The 17,074-nt window shown below is 36.2% G+C and overlaps 1 protein-coding gene across 21 annotated transcripts in view; it reads right to left on the bottom strand.

Moving 5' to 3' along the window:
• The window catches only part of LOC114669639 (E3 ubiquitin-protein ligase TRIM39-like), a 117,008-nt gene that overhangs the window by 45,818 nt on the left and 54,116 nt on the right, over positions 1-17,074 (bottom strand). For 6 of the 21 annotated variants that reach the window (XM_051922394.1, XM_051922397.1, XM_051922395.1 and 3 more), the window contains 3 exons: positions 10,769-10,795; positions 8,620-8,655; positions 1,593-1,619 (listed from right to left, as the gene is read on the bottom strand). The exons of 3 other annotated variants lie outside the window; for them this stretch is intronic. In XM_051922394.1, the coding sequence (XP_051778354.1) occupies positions 1,593-1,619; positions 8,620-8,655; positions 10,769-10,795 (90 nt within the window). The remainder of the gene's footprint in view (positions 1-1,592; positions 1,620-8,619; positions 8,656-10,768; positions 10,796-17,074) is intronic. 12 more of the 21 variants (XM_051922398.1, XM_051922388.1, XM_051922387.1 and 9 more) reach the window with 5 other exon arrangements.

Genomic DNA, 17,074 nt, shown 5'->3' on the forward strand with positions numbered 1-17,074 from the left:
CCACACTCCTCTTCTTTTCTAGATAATTGCAAGCTTCAGTTTCTCTCTAAGCATATGACAGTACATTGCAGTGGTTGCTGGCTGCCCATAGTCCTGAGAAAACACCAGAATAGGACCCTTAATGTCCTAAAAGAAGGTCATTATGATTTTCTTGACAGAGAGCTGTTGTTGAAATTTCGTCTTTACTGGAGAAGATGGTTGTTCCACTGTATGCTTTGTCTCTTGCTTTTCAGCTCACAGTGACGGACCCATGTCTCATATTCGGTGACAATCCACTGCAAGTCATTCAGATCTTCTTCATAAAATTTCAATAAATAAGTGGAAACCTCCACGCACTGTTGCTTGTGCAGATAAGTAAGCTCTTTGAGTACCTATATTCCATACACTTTATGGTACCCAAAGTCATCATGTCTTATGTCATATTACAGAAACAGTGGACAACGTAATCCGTCATTCTTCTCTGATGAAGGCAGGCGCCATGTAGATCTGGGTTTCTGTGTGCGATGTTGATGGTTAATCAGACTGATATTCATAGGTTACACATATTCTTCCTACTTGAAATCTTTCCACCCAATCATAAACTTTTCTTTAAATCATGCTATTTTCACTTTCATACTGAGCCAACATCCTTCGGTGAATTTCAGCCAGCTTAAAACCCTCTAACCAAAGAAAACTCACTACAGCTCGTCGTTCAACAATGGTGCAACCCCAAAGCAGAGCATCCATGTTCATTTGTCCTTGACTTCTACTAGAAAAATAGCCAACCACTGTGCTATGAGTGATCGAACTACCCATAAGCCATATGGCAAACATGTTGTACTATGTCAGCTTCTATCCATTGAACTTACAGAGTAATTTTCAAGCCAATTTTACTTTTTAATTTACCTTCCTAACATGACAAACAAAAAATACTTAGCAATATTTCAGAATAACAGCAATTCATTTAAAACATAAAAAATCCATATATTAAACAAATCAACACAAAATTACAAAATTGAAAAAATAACATTATCAAAACAGAAAAAATAAAGAGATTTCCAAGATGGGAAGAACAAAAACCCTAAAAGCTTGATGGAATATATCAACTACTATTAAAAAAAACCCCATCCATCCATCCATCTATTATCCAACCCGCTATATCCTAACTACTGGGTCACGGGGGCCTGCTGAACCAATCCCAGCCAACACAGGGTGCAAGGCAGGACACAAATCCCCAGGCAGGGCGCGCACACACACATGGGACAATTTAGAATCGCCAATGCACCTAACCTGCATGTCTTTGGACTGTGGGGAGGAAACCAGAGCACCCGGAGGAAACTAAAAAAAACCCATCATTTATTCATTTTCCGGTTAATTGGTTAGTTACTCATGTAATGCTTAATTTAGAAGAAATACTAAACACTTAACATGCTGTTTCTGCCCTGTACTGTCAGCAAAAATAAAAAACACACAATTAATTGAAAAGTTTAATGAATATTTGGTATGATACCTAGTCCTCATCCTACCCATTCATTCATCTCTATTACAGTACAATTGGTGTAATGACAAGATGGACTGTAGTTAGTTTTGAAAATTAAAATTAAAATGCATACCAAATGCTTTGCGTTGATTTTCAGTTTCTGTAAAAGAAATGCAGGAAGGTAGATGTTAGAAGTGAAAAAAAATAAAGTTGTTTTGAGAAGAAATATTTTTTGGTAAATATTTTAAATCTTCAATAATGATATAAGATTCTTAAAAGGCAGTATTCTTCTCTTCCATTTCACTGTGACTAAAGCAAAAACTCAAAGGAAAAGAATCTAGGACATCATTTAAATGCATTTGAGACTTGGAAATTGAGAAATCTCAGAATTAAGGATTTGAGATTGCGGCCTACTTTCATTAAAATAAGTGAAAGTACAGCGTACAAGTTTTTAAAACATATATTGTAAAAAGAAATGGAAACATTTCATCTTTGAATGCAGGTCATGGTAATAAAGTTAGCTTGCGACTTTCAATCACCTCAATAGTTTGAACAATACAATATCAACAAGATAAAAAGCAGAAAAAATAGGGAAATCCTTATTACCACAGGATTGTGGGCGTGGTAAGTTAATAATTGGCAAAAAGTTACATAGGTTACTAAAATTAGACATAATTAATTCAGAAAGATGTATTTGCGCAGAATGCCTCCTAATATGGTCATAAAAATGCTGCTGAGCTGGAGTTATATATAGCTGCAAATATATTTGATGTTAAATTGTAGTAGTGGCAGAAACCTGGCTAAATCCTTGATCTGGGGATTATTCTAATTTACGAAAAAGAAAGGAAAATCTAAAAGAAGGGGGATTGGTCATTTACATAAGAGAGAATTTGAATATAAGTTTCTTTCAGCCTCATCTTAGTTAGGATATTTGGGACCAAATAAAAACATGCAGGGACTGTGGTATGCTATAGCCCTCCCAAAGTAAATAATACTGACAGTGCAAACATACTTCTGCATGTCTACATTTAACATTTTCTAATAATGAAGATGGATTATGGTGTACAGAGGTTATTGATTCATGAGTATTATTGAGCAAAACAAAGTTTCAGTTTTACACAGTTTGGTTTGTTAACATTAAAATTAATTTTGTTTACGATTTCAAAATTGTGACATATGAAATGCATTGAAAATTGTTCCTGAGGAGTTTTAAAGGTTTTCTCATGGAAACAGAACAAGAAATATTGCTCTTTAAAGACTTGTTCACACTTCTATATTTACCTGCGTTTTTCTTCTACATCTGCATAATGCAAGTAATTTCCTGCATACCTGTAACATTAATTCCGTTTATGCCTGTCTTCCACATCACCATGGAGGTGCAGTATGTCTTTAAAAAATGTGATATTCTGGAAAGTCTTTCACACACAGACACACCATCATACTCATTACAGTGTTTTCTTCACAGGAAAACTTTGTATATGGAAAGCTGCTTGCACCCCTTTAAATTCCCCCATTATGTAGCAACTGTCCTTTCTTATTTCTTAATTCCTGAAGAAAAAAAATTGCAAAGTGTATGGACTGTGGGGTTTCAAATTTCAATTCTGTCTCTGATGCATCCTTAGGATTCTGATTGAAAAGGTTATCATTATAATTGGCAAATTGTGTATCACAGTACGTTAATTCTGGAAAACGCTTTCAGACTGGAAATAAAGACCTTTCTTCTTGTGTCAATGGTTTGAATTTCACTGGCAGCAAAATGCGATTTAATTTGTAAATTCATTTCTGAAGAAGCAAATTTTGCTGCAAATTAAACTTTTTGCAAATTGTTGTGCTCATAACTAACTATGAGGATCTAGAGAGAAATATGAGAAGTTTCATGTTGCATTGTCAGAGGTAAAAATGGGTGATGCCAGGCATTTTAAGTAAGGCATATTTTAAACTAATGTATAATGCATAAAACATAAAAATTCAAACAAAATGTTTTGATAACAAAGGAAATACAATGTCTCTTCGATAGTTTTTAAAGTATATACTAACATTTTCTTTGCCTTTTAATTGCTTCTGCACATTGCTTAGACAATCAGAGTTTTACAGTAACTTAAACTCCAAAATCCATCTGAGAGGCTGATTCCTGTGTCTTCCACATTCTATCTTTTGCCTACCTGTAGGCCTTTGCACTTTTTTGTATTAAACGTCATTTTACAAGGGTACTGTCTTCTCAGTATCTGCTGTCCCTTCAATTTTAGTATTAACTAGTGTTACTTTAGCATAAAATGCTATACAGTGTTTCCCATTAGTTAAGGTAGTAAAGCTTATGTTTGTCAGCTCAGATTTCATCTCTGACTCACTGAGTGACCTTCAACAAGTCATTTAATGCACATATTACTTCGTCCTTGTAACGTGGCTTTGTTGGGTTGTGTTAGTACCATAGAAAGGTATTATAAATACTAAAGTATAGTTGTTTTTCCTTGCTTTCAATTTTAACTTTCCCTGTAGATCTTTTTTAGACTAATATGTAATACTGATCAAAATTGTGCACTTACCTGTATTCAAATTTCTATTTTATTCATACAAATTAAGCTAAAAACTGTTTAGTGCAATAATTACAACTGTATTTCAAGACCACTGATATTCTGTTTAATCTATTCAGACCAAAGACTACTACTTTCTTTTAAAAATCACTGAATAGAAAAGAAAGTGAAAGAGAGACTCAAGAAAATGTAATTTGGAAGGGATAAAATTTATATTTTTTCAGTATGAATGAATTTCACAAGTACTTCTAAAAAGGTGAATCACTCATTTCATTTGGGCACCTTTTCTGTGGTAAATCAGACACTATTTCAGTGAAATAAAGTGAAGCAAGTCTTTTTAAAATGTTACTGACCAGGGGCCTCATGTATAAATGGTGCGTACGCACAGAAATGTTGCATACGAATGTTTCCACGCTCAAATCGCGATGTATAAAACCTAAACTTGGCATAAAGCCACGCACATTTCCACGGTAACTCATACCTTGGCGTACGCAGTTTCTCTGCTCGGTTTTGCAGACTGGCGGCACCCAGCGTCAAAGCAGTGCTACTGTTCCTGTGTGATCACCCTTTCTTTCTTAGCTCCACATTCCTGACGTGGCTTTATAAATACACTGAAATTAACTGCATATTGTTTATTAGTGTAATGCATCTGATTGTAATTAACCTGTAGCAATATAATGGTCCAGGGAATAGCCATAGTATTCCAAATACCATAACTGCTTTAGCGTTGTTAGGCTCACTGCATCTTGTTCTTCTTTTTGCTGCTCCCATTAAGGGTTGCCACTGCGGATCATCTTTTTCCCATATTACTCTCACTGCACCACTCGGAGTATTTATATCACTGTATCTGAGTGTGAATCACAGCAGCAGCTGATCGGAAAGAGAATTATCGGTATACAGTTTCAAGTACACACTACCTCAACCACGGCAAAAAGTGTCAAAGCCTTTCCTGTACGGACCTCGCGTTTCAGAAACAGTTTCATCACAAGAACTATAAACGCACTCAATCAGTCCATCAAGTGATCCTTGCAGAACTGTTTGTACTTATAAGTACAATTACCTCACTGTAAATTTACCCTACAGTTATAATATTGCACAACCTGTGCTACTGTATAAAGCGCGTATGTTGACAATATCATTTTTATGATGAAATGCAGCAAAATATGTTGCTTATAGTATACAGATAAAACTTTAACTTCATTTAAATAATCTGCATTGTTAATAAACATGTGAGGACACAGTGCCGCAGCGTATAGCTGGTTCACGGATAGCTCCTGCCTTGCGCTGTATTATTGCTGGTGCTGACGCGACACTGGAAGGATACACGGATAGAATAATTAAACATGAAGATATTTCAATGTTTCTTAAAAGTTTTGAAGAATCGGCATTCTAAGCTTACAGATGGCTTAACGTCTATTACAGAGCTGATTGTGTGGCAATTGGGTATTTGGAGAAAGAAAAGTACGTTTGAAAGAGACAGTACTTCTGTAATAAATTATTTCATCTAAGGTCGCACATGGCGCAGCAAGCCTCTTGCGTGAGATATGAACAATCACTGCGCCACCGTGTTCCCATGTTTAATAACATGCTTTCATTGCTATCATCATGAAAATGATATCACGTATACATCTCAGTATTTTAATTATTCAGAGAGCTGTAATATCTCGAATGTAATGGATTCTGTGTCCTGTCGGATAAAGAGAAAGAACAGAAGCACGTAGTGATTCACACACACAGAGCACATAGAAGATCAAATACAGAACAAAGCATTTAATGTGCTACTTGAGAAACTAGTAAAATAAACGATTTTAAGATGAAGTTTATGATGTTCTACTTTAATGGCAAAATAAACTACGTGATTAAAGTGGAAATTTCGAGATTAAAGTTGACATTTCGTGCTTTTTTCCCCACTGTGTGCCAATTTTTTTTGTCTGTACCCTAATAAGCTTTCATATGACACTCAGACGGTCCGCTGCGAGTCGCCTTTTCACGGCGACTTTGATATGTGATTTCTTTTTTATTTCGGGTACTGTGCGACTTTGTGAACTCGATATTTCGAGTTTCTCTGACACTCGATCAGCTTTCTTTTGTTGATTATACCACTGTTTAAACCAACAAATAGTAAGTTTTTCCTTTGCCTCCACTTGGTATTCGCTGAAATTCTTATATTTTCCCCTGTGCTTTTCCCATTGTCTTTTCACAGAAGGTTATTTATATTGATTTGCATATTCAAAGAGGCGTAATTCTTGGAGGAGTTGGGGCGGAACAGAAGGCGCGTGCACGTGCGTTACTATTCACGCTGATAGGGATTTATGTAGTGGAAGAACGTGAAATTTTGTGTGCGCACAGATTCCTGCATCTGGATTTTTCTGTGCGTACGCACAATCCCGCTTTTGTGCTTACGCCATGTTATAGTGTGAGTTCTACGCACGCCGTTATACATGAGGCCCCAGGAAATGACGATCCTTCATAAAGGACAACACTTAATTTGCCTTTCCAATCACTCCTTAAAATTGTTGAGACAATCAGAAATGTGTTTCAACATAAACCCCTAAATCCTTTCCAGGGATTGCTTCCTGCAAGGCAATGTCTCCCATCTTATTTGTAGAATTAATATTTCTTTTGTGTACATTTATACCTATGCAATTTTCTACATTAAACTTTATTTTCCAAGACCTTGTCCAGTTATTGGGATAATCCAGCTCTTTTTGAATTATTTTTCTTGCCTCCTCAGTTTCTGCAAATTCTTCAGATCACTTAATACTGTAAGACTTAAGCTTAACAATTAGACTTTTGCATTTCCTTGAGTTGTAAGTGATCTGTACAAAAGATCCAAGTGTTCCAAAGCACCTTATGAGCAGTTTCCCTGAATAATTTTAAACCCATCTTGAAGCTAAAGATCAAAGCTTCCATTCCAACTCCTTTTCTCCCTTGAACTTATTGCTACTGAAATAGACAATGGCTCACTTTGACCCTGTACTGGAATAAGCGGGTTTGCATAATTGGTGGATACATAAAATACATTAATACATTGATCGATGGGTCTCTTACAATGGACTGAGCCATTACGTTTTTTACAATGTGGACAAATTATGAAGGTACTGGATTACACTGCATGACACTAAGCAAGTCGCTTAAACCATATGTTTGCGGGTGATTGGAACATACTTAAGTAAATGTTTATATTGTTGCTTTGTACTTGTAAGTTGCTTGTTGTTGATTACCATTATAAAATGGTGGTACACTGAACAATAAATTCTGTTTTTTTACTTTCTTCTTTTTACTTAAAAAGGTAAAGACAACAAACACACTAATACCAGTAAATGTGAACAGTTGAAAAGAACAGTAATATCACTTCTCCAAATAGTCTCCCTGCTGGCCTATACACTACTTATATTGTTTCACTAATGTCTTCATTCCTTGGAAGTAGAAGCTTTGCAGTTGCTTCCCAATCCATGTCTGCACCACTTTCTTAACCTCGTCATCAGATGTGACGCTGCAACCACTCAGAGCCTCTTTAAGTGGACCGAAGATGTGACAGTTGGACGATGCTAGATCTGGGGCCTCATGTATAGCACTGCGTGTACAATTAACAGTAAAACATGGCATAGGGACAAAAGCGGAAATGTGCTTATGCACAAAAAAATTCAGATGCACAAAACCGTGCGTAAGCCAACTTCCACGCACTTCAGCTCCATAAATCCTGGTCAGCGTAAAATGTAACACACGTGCCTGCGGCCCCTGCCCGACTCCTCCCATAATTTTTCATATTTTAATATGCAAATCAATATAAATATCATCTTCTGTTCAGTGTTTGATTAAAAGACAATGGCAAAAGCATGTGAAAAAAGAATTTCAGCAAATGCAAAGTGGAGGCAAGGAAAAAACTTACTATTTGTTGGCTTAAGCAGTGGTATAAGCAAAAAAAAAAGAAGTTGATTGAGTGATAGAGGGTGGTGCAGACACTTGAAAGTTCAAGTTCAGAATATCAGATAGTGCCTGAAATAAAGAAGAAGTGGTGAGGCATCAAAGTCGATGTGAAAAGGAGACCCGTAGCCCACCGTCTGAGTGTCATAAAGAAGTGTATTAGGGAACAGAGAAAAGGAAAAGAAAAAGGACAGTGTTCCAAAACACCTTATGTGCAGTTGCCCTGAATAATTTAAACCCATCTTGAAGCTCTAAAGATCACACAACCAATGCCTCCAATTCCAAGTTGGTTTCTGCCTTATATGTATTGCTACTAAAATAAACAATGGCTCACATTAAACCTTTACTGGAATAAGTGGGTTCACTTAATTGCTAGAAACCTAAAATTCATTAACACATTGATCGATTGGTCTGTTATAGTGGACTGGACCATTGATTATATTTTTTGCAGTGTGCACAAATTATCAAGGTACTGGATTGCACTGCATGACACTAAGCAGGTCACTTACACCATTTGCCCTCCAGTGTTAAGAAAACACATACTGTATGTAAATGATTATACTGTTGCTTGGAGTTGAAAATCATTATAGGTTGGTGGTATATTGAAAAAAAATCTGTATTTTTCATTTTGTTTCATTTTATCATTGTCCCTCTTATAGATGTTTGCTTAAGTTAAATTAGCTGATAGTGATGCATACATACCTTTCTTTAAAGCTTTATTTTCTTCTTGTAATTTCTCTAAAAAGTGAAAACATGTAATAATTAACAAAAATATTTAATTGTCTGTGATATTCTGTTCCACAGTGCAGGAGAGAGAGGCTACTAATTACTCACCTATAACTGTCACATATAATGAGGACGAAATGGGAGAAACTTACCATACTGCTTCTATTCTGTACTGCCTTTACTGTCTGAACGAAGGAGATTTAAAAAGTAAAGACAACTAACACTTCTCCACATAGTCTCCAGCAGGTCAATGTATTTCTTGTATTGTTTCATTAACGTCTTCATTCCTTGGGAGAAGAAGCTTTTCGGCTGGTCCCCAATCCAGGACTGTACCATTTCCTTAACCTAATCAACAGAGGTGAACCTGCGACAGCATAGATCCTCTTTAAGTGGAAAAGAGATGTGATAGTTGCATGATGCTTGATCAGGGTTGTAATAGGGATGTGGAAGACATTCAAACAACAGCTGTTGCATTACCTCCAGTATTGTGGCCACGGCATGGGGATGTGTGTTGTGACAGCAACACTGTTTTTGACCGCACTCCTCTTCTTTTCTAGATAATTGCAAGCTTCAGTTTCTCTCTAAGCATATCACAGTACATTGCAGTGGTTGCTGGCTGCCCATAGTCCTGAGAAAACACCAGAATAGGACCCTTAATGTCCTAAAAGAAGGTCATTATGATTTTCTTGACAGAGAGCTGTTGTTGAAATTTCTTCTTTACTGGAGAAGATGGTTGTTCCACTGTATGCTTTGTCTCTTGCTTTTCAGCTCACAGTGACGGACCCATGTCTCATATTCGGTGACAATCCACTGCAAGTCATTCAGATCTTCTTCATAAAATTTCAATAAATAAGTGGAAACCTCCACGCACTGTTGCTTGTGCAGATAAGTAAGCTCTTTGAGTACCTATCTTCCATACACTTTATGCTACCCAAAGTCATCATGTCTTATGTCATATTACAGAAACAGTGGACAACGTAATCCGTCATTCTTCTCTGATGAAGGCAGACGCCATGTAGATCTGGGTTTCTGTGCGCGATGTTGATGGTTAATCAGACTGATATTCATAGGTTACACATATTCTTCCTACTTGAAATCTTTCTACCCAATCATAAACTTTTCTTTAAATCATGCTATTTTCACTTTCATACTGAGCCAACATCCTTCGGTGAATTTCAGCCAGCTTAAAACCCTCTAACCAAAGAAAACTCACTACAGCTTGTCGTTCAACAATGGTGCAACCCCAAAGCAGAGCATCCATGTTCATTTGTCCTTGACTTCTACTAGAAAAATAGCCAACCACTGTGCTATGAGTGATCGAACTACCCATAAGCCATATGGCAAACATGTTGTACTATGTCAGCTTCTATCCATTGAACTTACAGAGTAATTTTCAAGCCAATTTTACTTTTTAATTTACCTTCCTAACATGACAAACAAAAAATACTTAGCAATATTTCAGAATAACAGCAATTCATTTAAAACATAAAAAATCCATATATTAAACAAATCAACACAAAATTACAAAATTGAAAAAATAACATTATCAAAACAGAAAAAATAAAGAGATTTCCAAGATGGGAAGAACAAAAACCCTAAAAGCTTGATGGAATATATCAACTACTATTAAAAAAAACCCCATCCATCCATCCATCTATTATCCAACCCGCTATATCCTAACTACTGGGTCACGGGGGTCTGCTGAACCAATCCCAGCCAACACAGGGTGCAAGGCAGGACACAAACCCCAGGCAGGGCGCGCACACACACATGGGACAATTTAGAATCGCCAATGCACCTAACCTGCATGTCTTTGGACTGTGGGAGGAAACCAGAGCACCCGGAGGAAACTAAAAAAAACCCATCATTTATTCATTTTCCGGTTAATTGGTTAGTTACTCATGTAATGCTTAATTTAGAAGAAATACTAAACACTTAACATGCTGTTTCTGCCCTGTACTGTCAGCAAAAATAAAAAACACACAATTAATTGAAAAGTTTAATGAATATTTGGTATGATACCTAGTCCTCATCCTACCCATTCATTCATCTCTATTACAGTACAATTGGTGTAATGACAAGATGGACTATAGTTAGTTTTGAAAATTAAAATTAAAATGCATACCAAATGCTTTGCGTTGATTTTCAGTTTCTGTAAAAGAAATGCAGGAAGGTAGATGTTAGAAGTGAAAAAAAAATAAAGTTGTTTTGAGAAGAAATATTTTTTGGTAAATATTTTAAATCTTCAATAATGATATAAGATTCTTAAAAGGCAGTATTCTTCTCTTCCATTTCACTGTGACTAAAGCAAAAACTCAAAGGAAAAGAATCTAGGACATCATTTAAATGCATTTGAGACTTGGAAATTGAGAAATCTCAGAATTAAGGATTTGAGATTGCGGCCTACTTTCTTTAAAATAAGTGAAAGTACAGCGTACAAGTTTTTAAAACATATATTTTAAAAAGAAATGGAAGCATTTCATCTTTGAATGCAGTTCATGGTAATAAAGTTAGCTTGCGACTTTCAATCACCTCAATAGTTTGAACAATACAGTGTCAACAAGATAAAAAGCAGAAAAAATAGGGAAATCCTTATTACCACAGGATTGTGGGCGTGGTAAGTTAATAATTGGCAAAAAGTTACATAGGTTACTAAAATTAGACATAATTAATTCAGAAAGATGTTTTTACACAGAATGCCTCTTAATATGGTCATAAAAATGCTGCTGAGCTGGAGTTATATATAGCTGCAAATATATTTGATGTTAAATTGTAGTAGTGGCAGAAACCTGGTTAAATCCTTGATCTGGGGATTATTCTAATTTACGAAAAAGAAAGGAATATCTAAAAGAAGGGGGATTGGTCATTTACATAAGAGAGAATTTGAATATAAGTTTCTTTCAGCCTCATCTTAGTTAGGATATTTGGGACCAAATAAAAACATGCAGGGACTGTGGTATGCTATAGCCCTCCCAAAGTAAATAATACTGACAGTGCAAACATACTTCTGCATGTCTACATTTAACATTTTCTAATAATGAAGATGGATTATGGTGTACAGAGGTTATTGATTCATGAGTATTATTGAGCAAAACAAAGTTTCAGTTTTACACAGTTTGGTTTGTTAACATTAAAATTAATTTTGTTTACGATTTCAAAATTGTGACATATGAAATTCATTGAAAATTGTTCCTGAGGAGTTTTAAAGGTTGTCTCGTGGAAACAGAACAAGAAATATTGCTCTTTAAAGACTTGTTCACACTTCTATATTTACCTGCATTTTTCTTCTACATCTGCATAATGCAAGTAATTTCCTGCATACCTGTAACATTAATTCCGTTTATGCCTGTCTTCCACATCACCATGGAGATGCAGTATGTCTTTAAAAAATGTGATATTCTGGAAAGTCTTTCACACACAGACACACCATCATACTCATTACAGCGTTTTCTTCACAGGAAAACTTTGTATATGGAAAGCTGCTTGCACCCCTTTAAATTCCCCCATTACGTAGCAACTGTCCTTTCTTATTTCTTAATTCCTGAAGAAAAAAAATTGCAAAGTGTATGGACTGTGGGGTTTCAAATTTCAATTCTGTCTCTGATGCATCCTTAGGATTCTGATTGAAAAGGTTATCATTATAATTGGTAAATTGTGTATCACAGTACGTTAATTCTGGAAAACGCTTTCAGACTGGAAATAAAGACCTTTCTTCTTGTGTCAATGGTTTGAATTTCACTGGCAGCAAAATGCGATTTAATTTGTAAATTCATTTCTGAAGAAGCAAATTTTGCTGCAAATTAAACTTTTTGCAAATTGTTGTGCTCATAACTAACTATGAGGATCTAGAGAGAAATATGAGAAGTTTCATGTTGCATTGTCAGAGGTAAAACTGGGTGATGCCAGGCATTTTTAGTAAGGCATATTTTAAACTAATGTATAATGCATAAAACATAAAAATTCAAACAAAATGGTTTGATAACAAAGGAAATACAATGTCTCTTCGATAGTTTTTAAAGTATATACTAACATTTTCTTTGCCTTTTAATTGCTTCTGCACATTGCTTAGACAATCAGAGTTTTACAGTAACTTAAACTCCAAAATCCATCTGAGAGGCTGATTCCTGTGTCTTCCACATTCTATCTTTTGCCTACCTGTAGGCCTTTGCACTTTTTTGTATTAAACGTCATTTTACAAGGGTACTGTCTTCTCAGTATCTGCTGTCCCTTCAATTTTAGTATTAACTAGTGTTACTTTAGCATAAAATGCTATACAGTGTTTCCCATTAGTTAAGGTAGTAAAGCTTATGTTTGTCAGCTCAGATTTCATCTCTGACTCACTGAGTGACCTTCAACAAGTCATTTAATGCACATATTACTTCGTCCTTGTAACGTGGCTTTGTTGGGTTGTGTTAGTACCATAGAAAGGTATTATAAATACTAAAGTATAGTTGTTTTTCCTTGCTTTCAATTTTAACTTTCCCTGTAGATCTTTTTTAGACTAATATGTAATACTGATCAAAATTGTGCACCTACCTGTATTCAAATTTCTATTTTATTCATACAAATTAAGCTAAAAACTGTTTAGTGCAATAATTACAACTGTATTTCAAGACCACTGAAATTCTGTTTAATCTATTCAGACCAAAGACTACTACTTTCTTTTAAAAATCACTGAATAGAAAAGAAAATGAAAGAGAGACTCAAGAAAATGTAATTTGGAAGGGATAAAATTTATATTTTTTCAGTATGAATGAATTTCACAAGTACTTCTAAAAAGGTGAATCAGTCATTTCATTTGGGCACCTTTTCTGTGGTAAATCAGACACTATTGCAGTGAAATAAAGTGAAGCAAGTCTTTTTAAAATGTTACTGACCAGGGGCCTCATGTATAAACGGTGCGTACGCACAGAAATGTTGCGTACGAATGTTTCCACGCTCAAATCGCGATGTATAAAACCTAAACTTGGCGTAAAGCCACACACATTTCCACAGTACCTCATAACTTGACGTACGCAATTTCTCCGCTCGGTTTTGCAGACTGGCGGCACCCAGTGTCAAAGCAGTGCTACTGTTCCTGTGTGATCACCCTTTCTTTCTTAGCTCCACATTCCTGACGTGGCTTTATAAATACACTGAAATTAACTGCATATTGTTTATTAGTGTAATGCATCTGATTGTAATTAACCTGTAGCAATATAATGGTCCAGGGAATAGCCATAGTATTCCAAATACCATAACTGCTTTAGCGTTGTTAGGCTCACTGCATCTTGTTCTTCTTTTTGCTGCTCCCATTAAGGGTTGCCACTGCGGATCATCTTTTTCCATATTACTCTCACTGCACCACTCGGAGTATTTATATCACTGTATCTGAGTGTGAATCACAGCAGCAGCTGATCGGAAAGAGAATTATCGGTATACAGTTTCAAGTACACACTACCTCAACCACGGCAAAAAGCGTCAAAGACTTTCCTGTACGGACCTCGCGTTTCAGAAACAGTTTCATCCCAAGAACTATAAACGCACTCAATCAGTCCATCAAGTGCTCCTTGCAGAACTGTTTATACTTATAAGTACAATTACCTCACTGTAAATTTACCCTACAGTTATAATATTGCACAACCTGTGCTACTGTATAAAGTGCGTATGTTGACAATATCATTTTTATGATGAAATGCAGCAAAATATGTTGCTTATAGTATACAGATAAAACTTTAACTTCATTTAAATAATCTGCATTGTTAATAAACATGTGAGGACACAGTGCCGCAGCGTATAGCTGGTTCACGGATAGCTCCTGCCTTGCGCTGTATTATTGCTGGTGCTGACGCGACACTGGAAGGATAGACGGATAGAATAATTAAACATGAAGATATTTCAATGTTCCTTAAAAGTTTTGAAGAATCGGCATTCTAAGCTTACAGATGGCTTAACGTCTATTACAGAGCTGATTGTGTGGCAATTGGGTATTTGGAGAAAGAAAAGTACGTTTGAAAGAGACAGTACTTCTGTAATAAATTATTTCATCGAAGGTCGCACATGGCGCAGCAAGCCTCTTGCGTGAGATATGAACAATCACTGCGCCACCGTGTTCCCATGTTTAATAACATGCTTTCATTGCTATCATCATGAAAATGATATCACGTATACATCTCAGTATTTTAATTATTCAGAGAGCTGTAATATCTCGAATGTAATGGATTCTGTGTCCTGTCGGAGAAAGAGAAAGAACGGAAGCACGTAGTGATTCACACACACAGAGCACATAGAAGATCAAATACAGAACAAAGCATTTAATGTGCTACTTGAGAAACTAGTAAAATAAACGATTTTAAGATGAAGTTTATGATGTTCTACTTTAATGGCAAAATAAACTACGTGATTAAAGTGGAAATTTCGAGATTAAAGTTGACATTTCGTGCTTTTTTCCCCACTGTGTGCCAATTTTTTTTGTCTGTACCCTAATAAGCTTTCATATGACACTCAGACGGTCCGCTGCGAGTTGCCTTTTCACGGCGACTTTGATATGTGATTTCTTTTTTATTTCGGGTACTGTGCGACTTTGTGAACTCGATCTTTCGAGTTTCTCCGACACTCTGTCACTCGATCAGCTTTCTTTTGTTGATTATACCACTGTTTAAACCAACAAATAGTACGTTTTTCCTTTGCCTCCACTTGGTATTCGCTGAAATTCTTATATTTTCCCCTGTGCTTTTCCCATTGTCTTTTCACAGAAGGTTATTTATATTGATTTGCATATTCAAAGAGGCGTAATTCTTGGAGGAGTTGGGGCGGGACAGAAGGCGCGTGCACGTGCGTTACTTTTCACGCTGATCGGGATTTATGTAGTGGAAGAACGTGAAATTTTGTGTGCGCACAGATTCCTGCATCTGGATTTTTCTGTGCGTACGCACAATCCCGCTTTTGTGCTTACGCCATGTTATAGTGTGAGTTCTACGCATGCCGTTATACATGAGGCCCCAGGAAATGACGATCCTTCATAAAGGACAACACTTAATTTGCCTTTCCAATCACTCCTTAAAATTGTTGAGACAATCAGAAATGTGTTTCAACATAAACCCCTAAATCCTTTCCAGGGATTGCTTCCTGCAAGGCAGTGTCTCCCATCTTATTTGTAGAATTAATATTTCTTTTGTGTACATTTATACCTATGCAATTTTCTACATTAAACTTTATTTTCCAAGACCTTGTCCAGTTATTGGGATAATCCAGCTCTTTTTGAATTATTTTTCTTGCCTCCTCAGTTTCTGCAAATTCTTCAGATCACTTAATACTGTAAGACTTAAGCTTAACAATTAGACTTTTGCATTTCCTTGAGTTGTAAGTGATCTGTACAAAAGATCCAAGTGTTCCAAAGCACCTTATGAGCAGTTTCCCTGAATAATTTTAAACCCATCTTGAAGCTAAAGATCAAAGCTTCCATTCCAACTCCTTTTCTCCCTTGAACTTATTGCTACTGAAATAGAAAATGGCTCACTTTGACCCTGTACTGGAATAAGCGGGTTTGCATAATTGGTGGATACATAAAATACATTAATACATTGATCGATGGGTCTCTTACAATGGACTGAGCCATTACGTTTTTTACAATGTGGACAAATTATGAAGGTACTGGATTACACTGCATGACATTAAGCAAGTCGCTTAAACCATATGTTCGCCGGTGATTGGAACATACTTAAGTAAATGTTTATATTGTTGCTTTGTACTTGTAAGTTGCTTGTTGTTGATTACCATTATAAGATGGTGGTACACTGAACAATAAATTCTGTTTTTTTACTTTCTTCTTTTTACTTAAAAAGGTAAAGACAACAAACACACTAATACCAGTAAATGTGAACAGTTGAAAAGAACAGTAATATCACTTCTCCAAATAGTCTCCCTGCTGGCCTATACACTACTTATATTGTTTCACTAATGTCTTCATTCCTTGGAAGTAGAAGCTTTGCAGTTGCTTCCCAATCCATGTCTGCACCACTTTCTTAACCTCGTCATCAGATGTGACGCTGCAACCACTCAGAGCCTCTTTAAGTGGACCGAAGATGTGACAGTTGGACGATGCTAGATCTGGGGCCTCATGTATAGCACTGCGTGTACAATTAATAGTAAAACATGGCATAGGGACAAAAGCGGAAATGTGCTTATGCACAAAAAAATTCAGATGCACAAAACCATGCGTAAGCCAACTTCCACGCACTTCAGCTCCATAAATCCTGGTCAGCGTAAAATGTAAGACACGTGCCTGCCGCCCCTGCCCGACTCCTCTCATAATTTTTCATATTTTAATATGCAAATCAATATAAATATCATCTTCTGTTCAGTGTTTGATTAAAAGACAATGGCAAAAGCATGTGAAAAAAGAATTTCAGCAAATGCAAAGTGGAGGCAAGGAAAAAACTTACTATTTGTT

The sequence above is a fragment of the Erpetoichthys calabaricus genome, chromosome 2 (assembly GCF_900747795.2).
Source record: "Erpetoichthys calabaricus chromosome 2, fErpCal1.3, whole genome shotgun sequence".
Classification (NCBI taxonomy): Eukaryota; Metazoa; Chordata; class Cladistia; order Polypteriformes; family Polypteridae; genus Erpetoichthys; species Erpetoichthys calabaricus.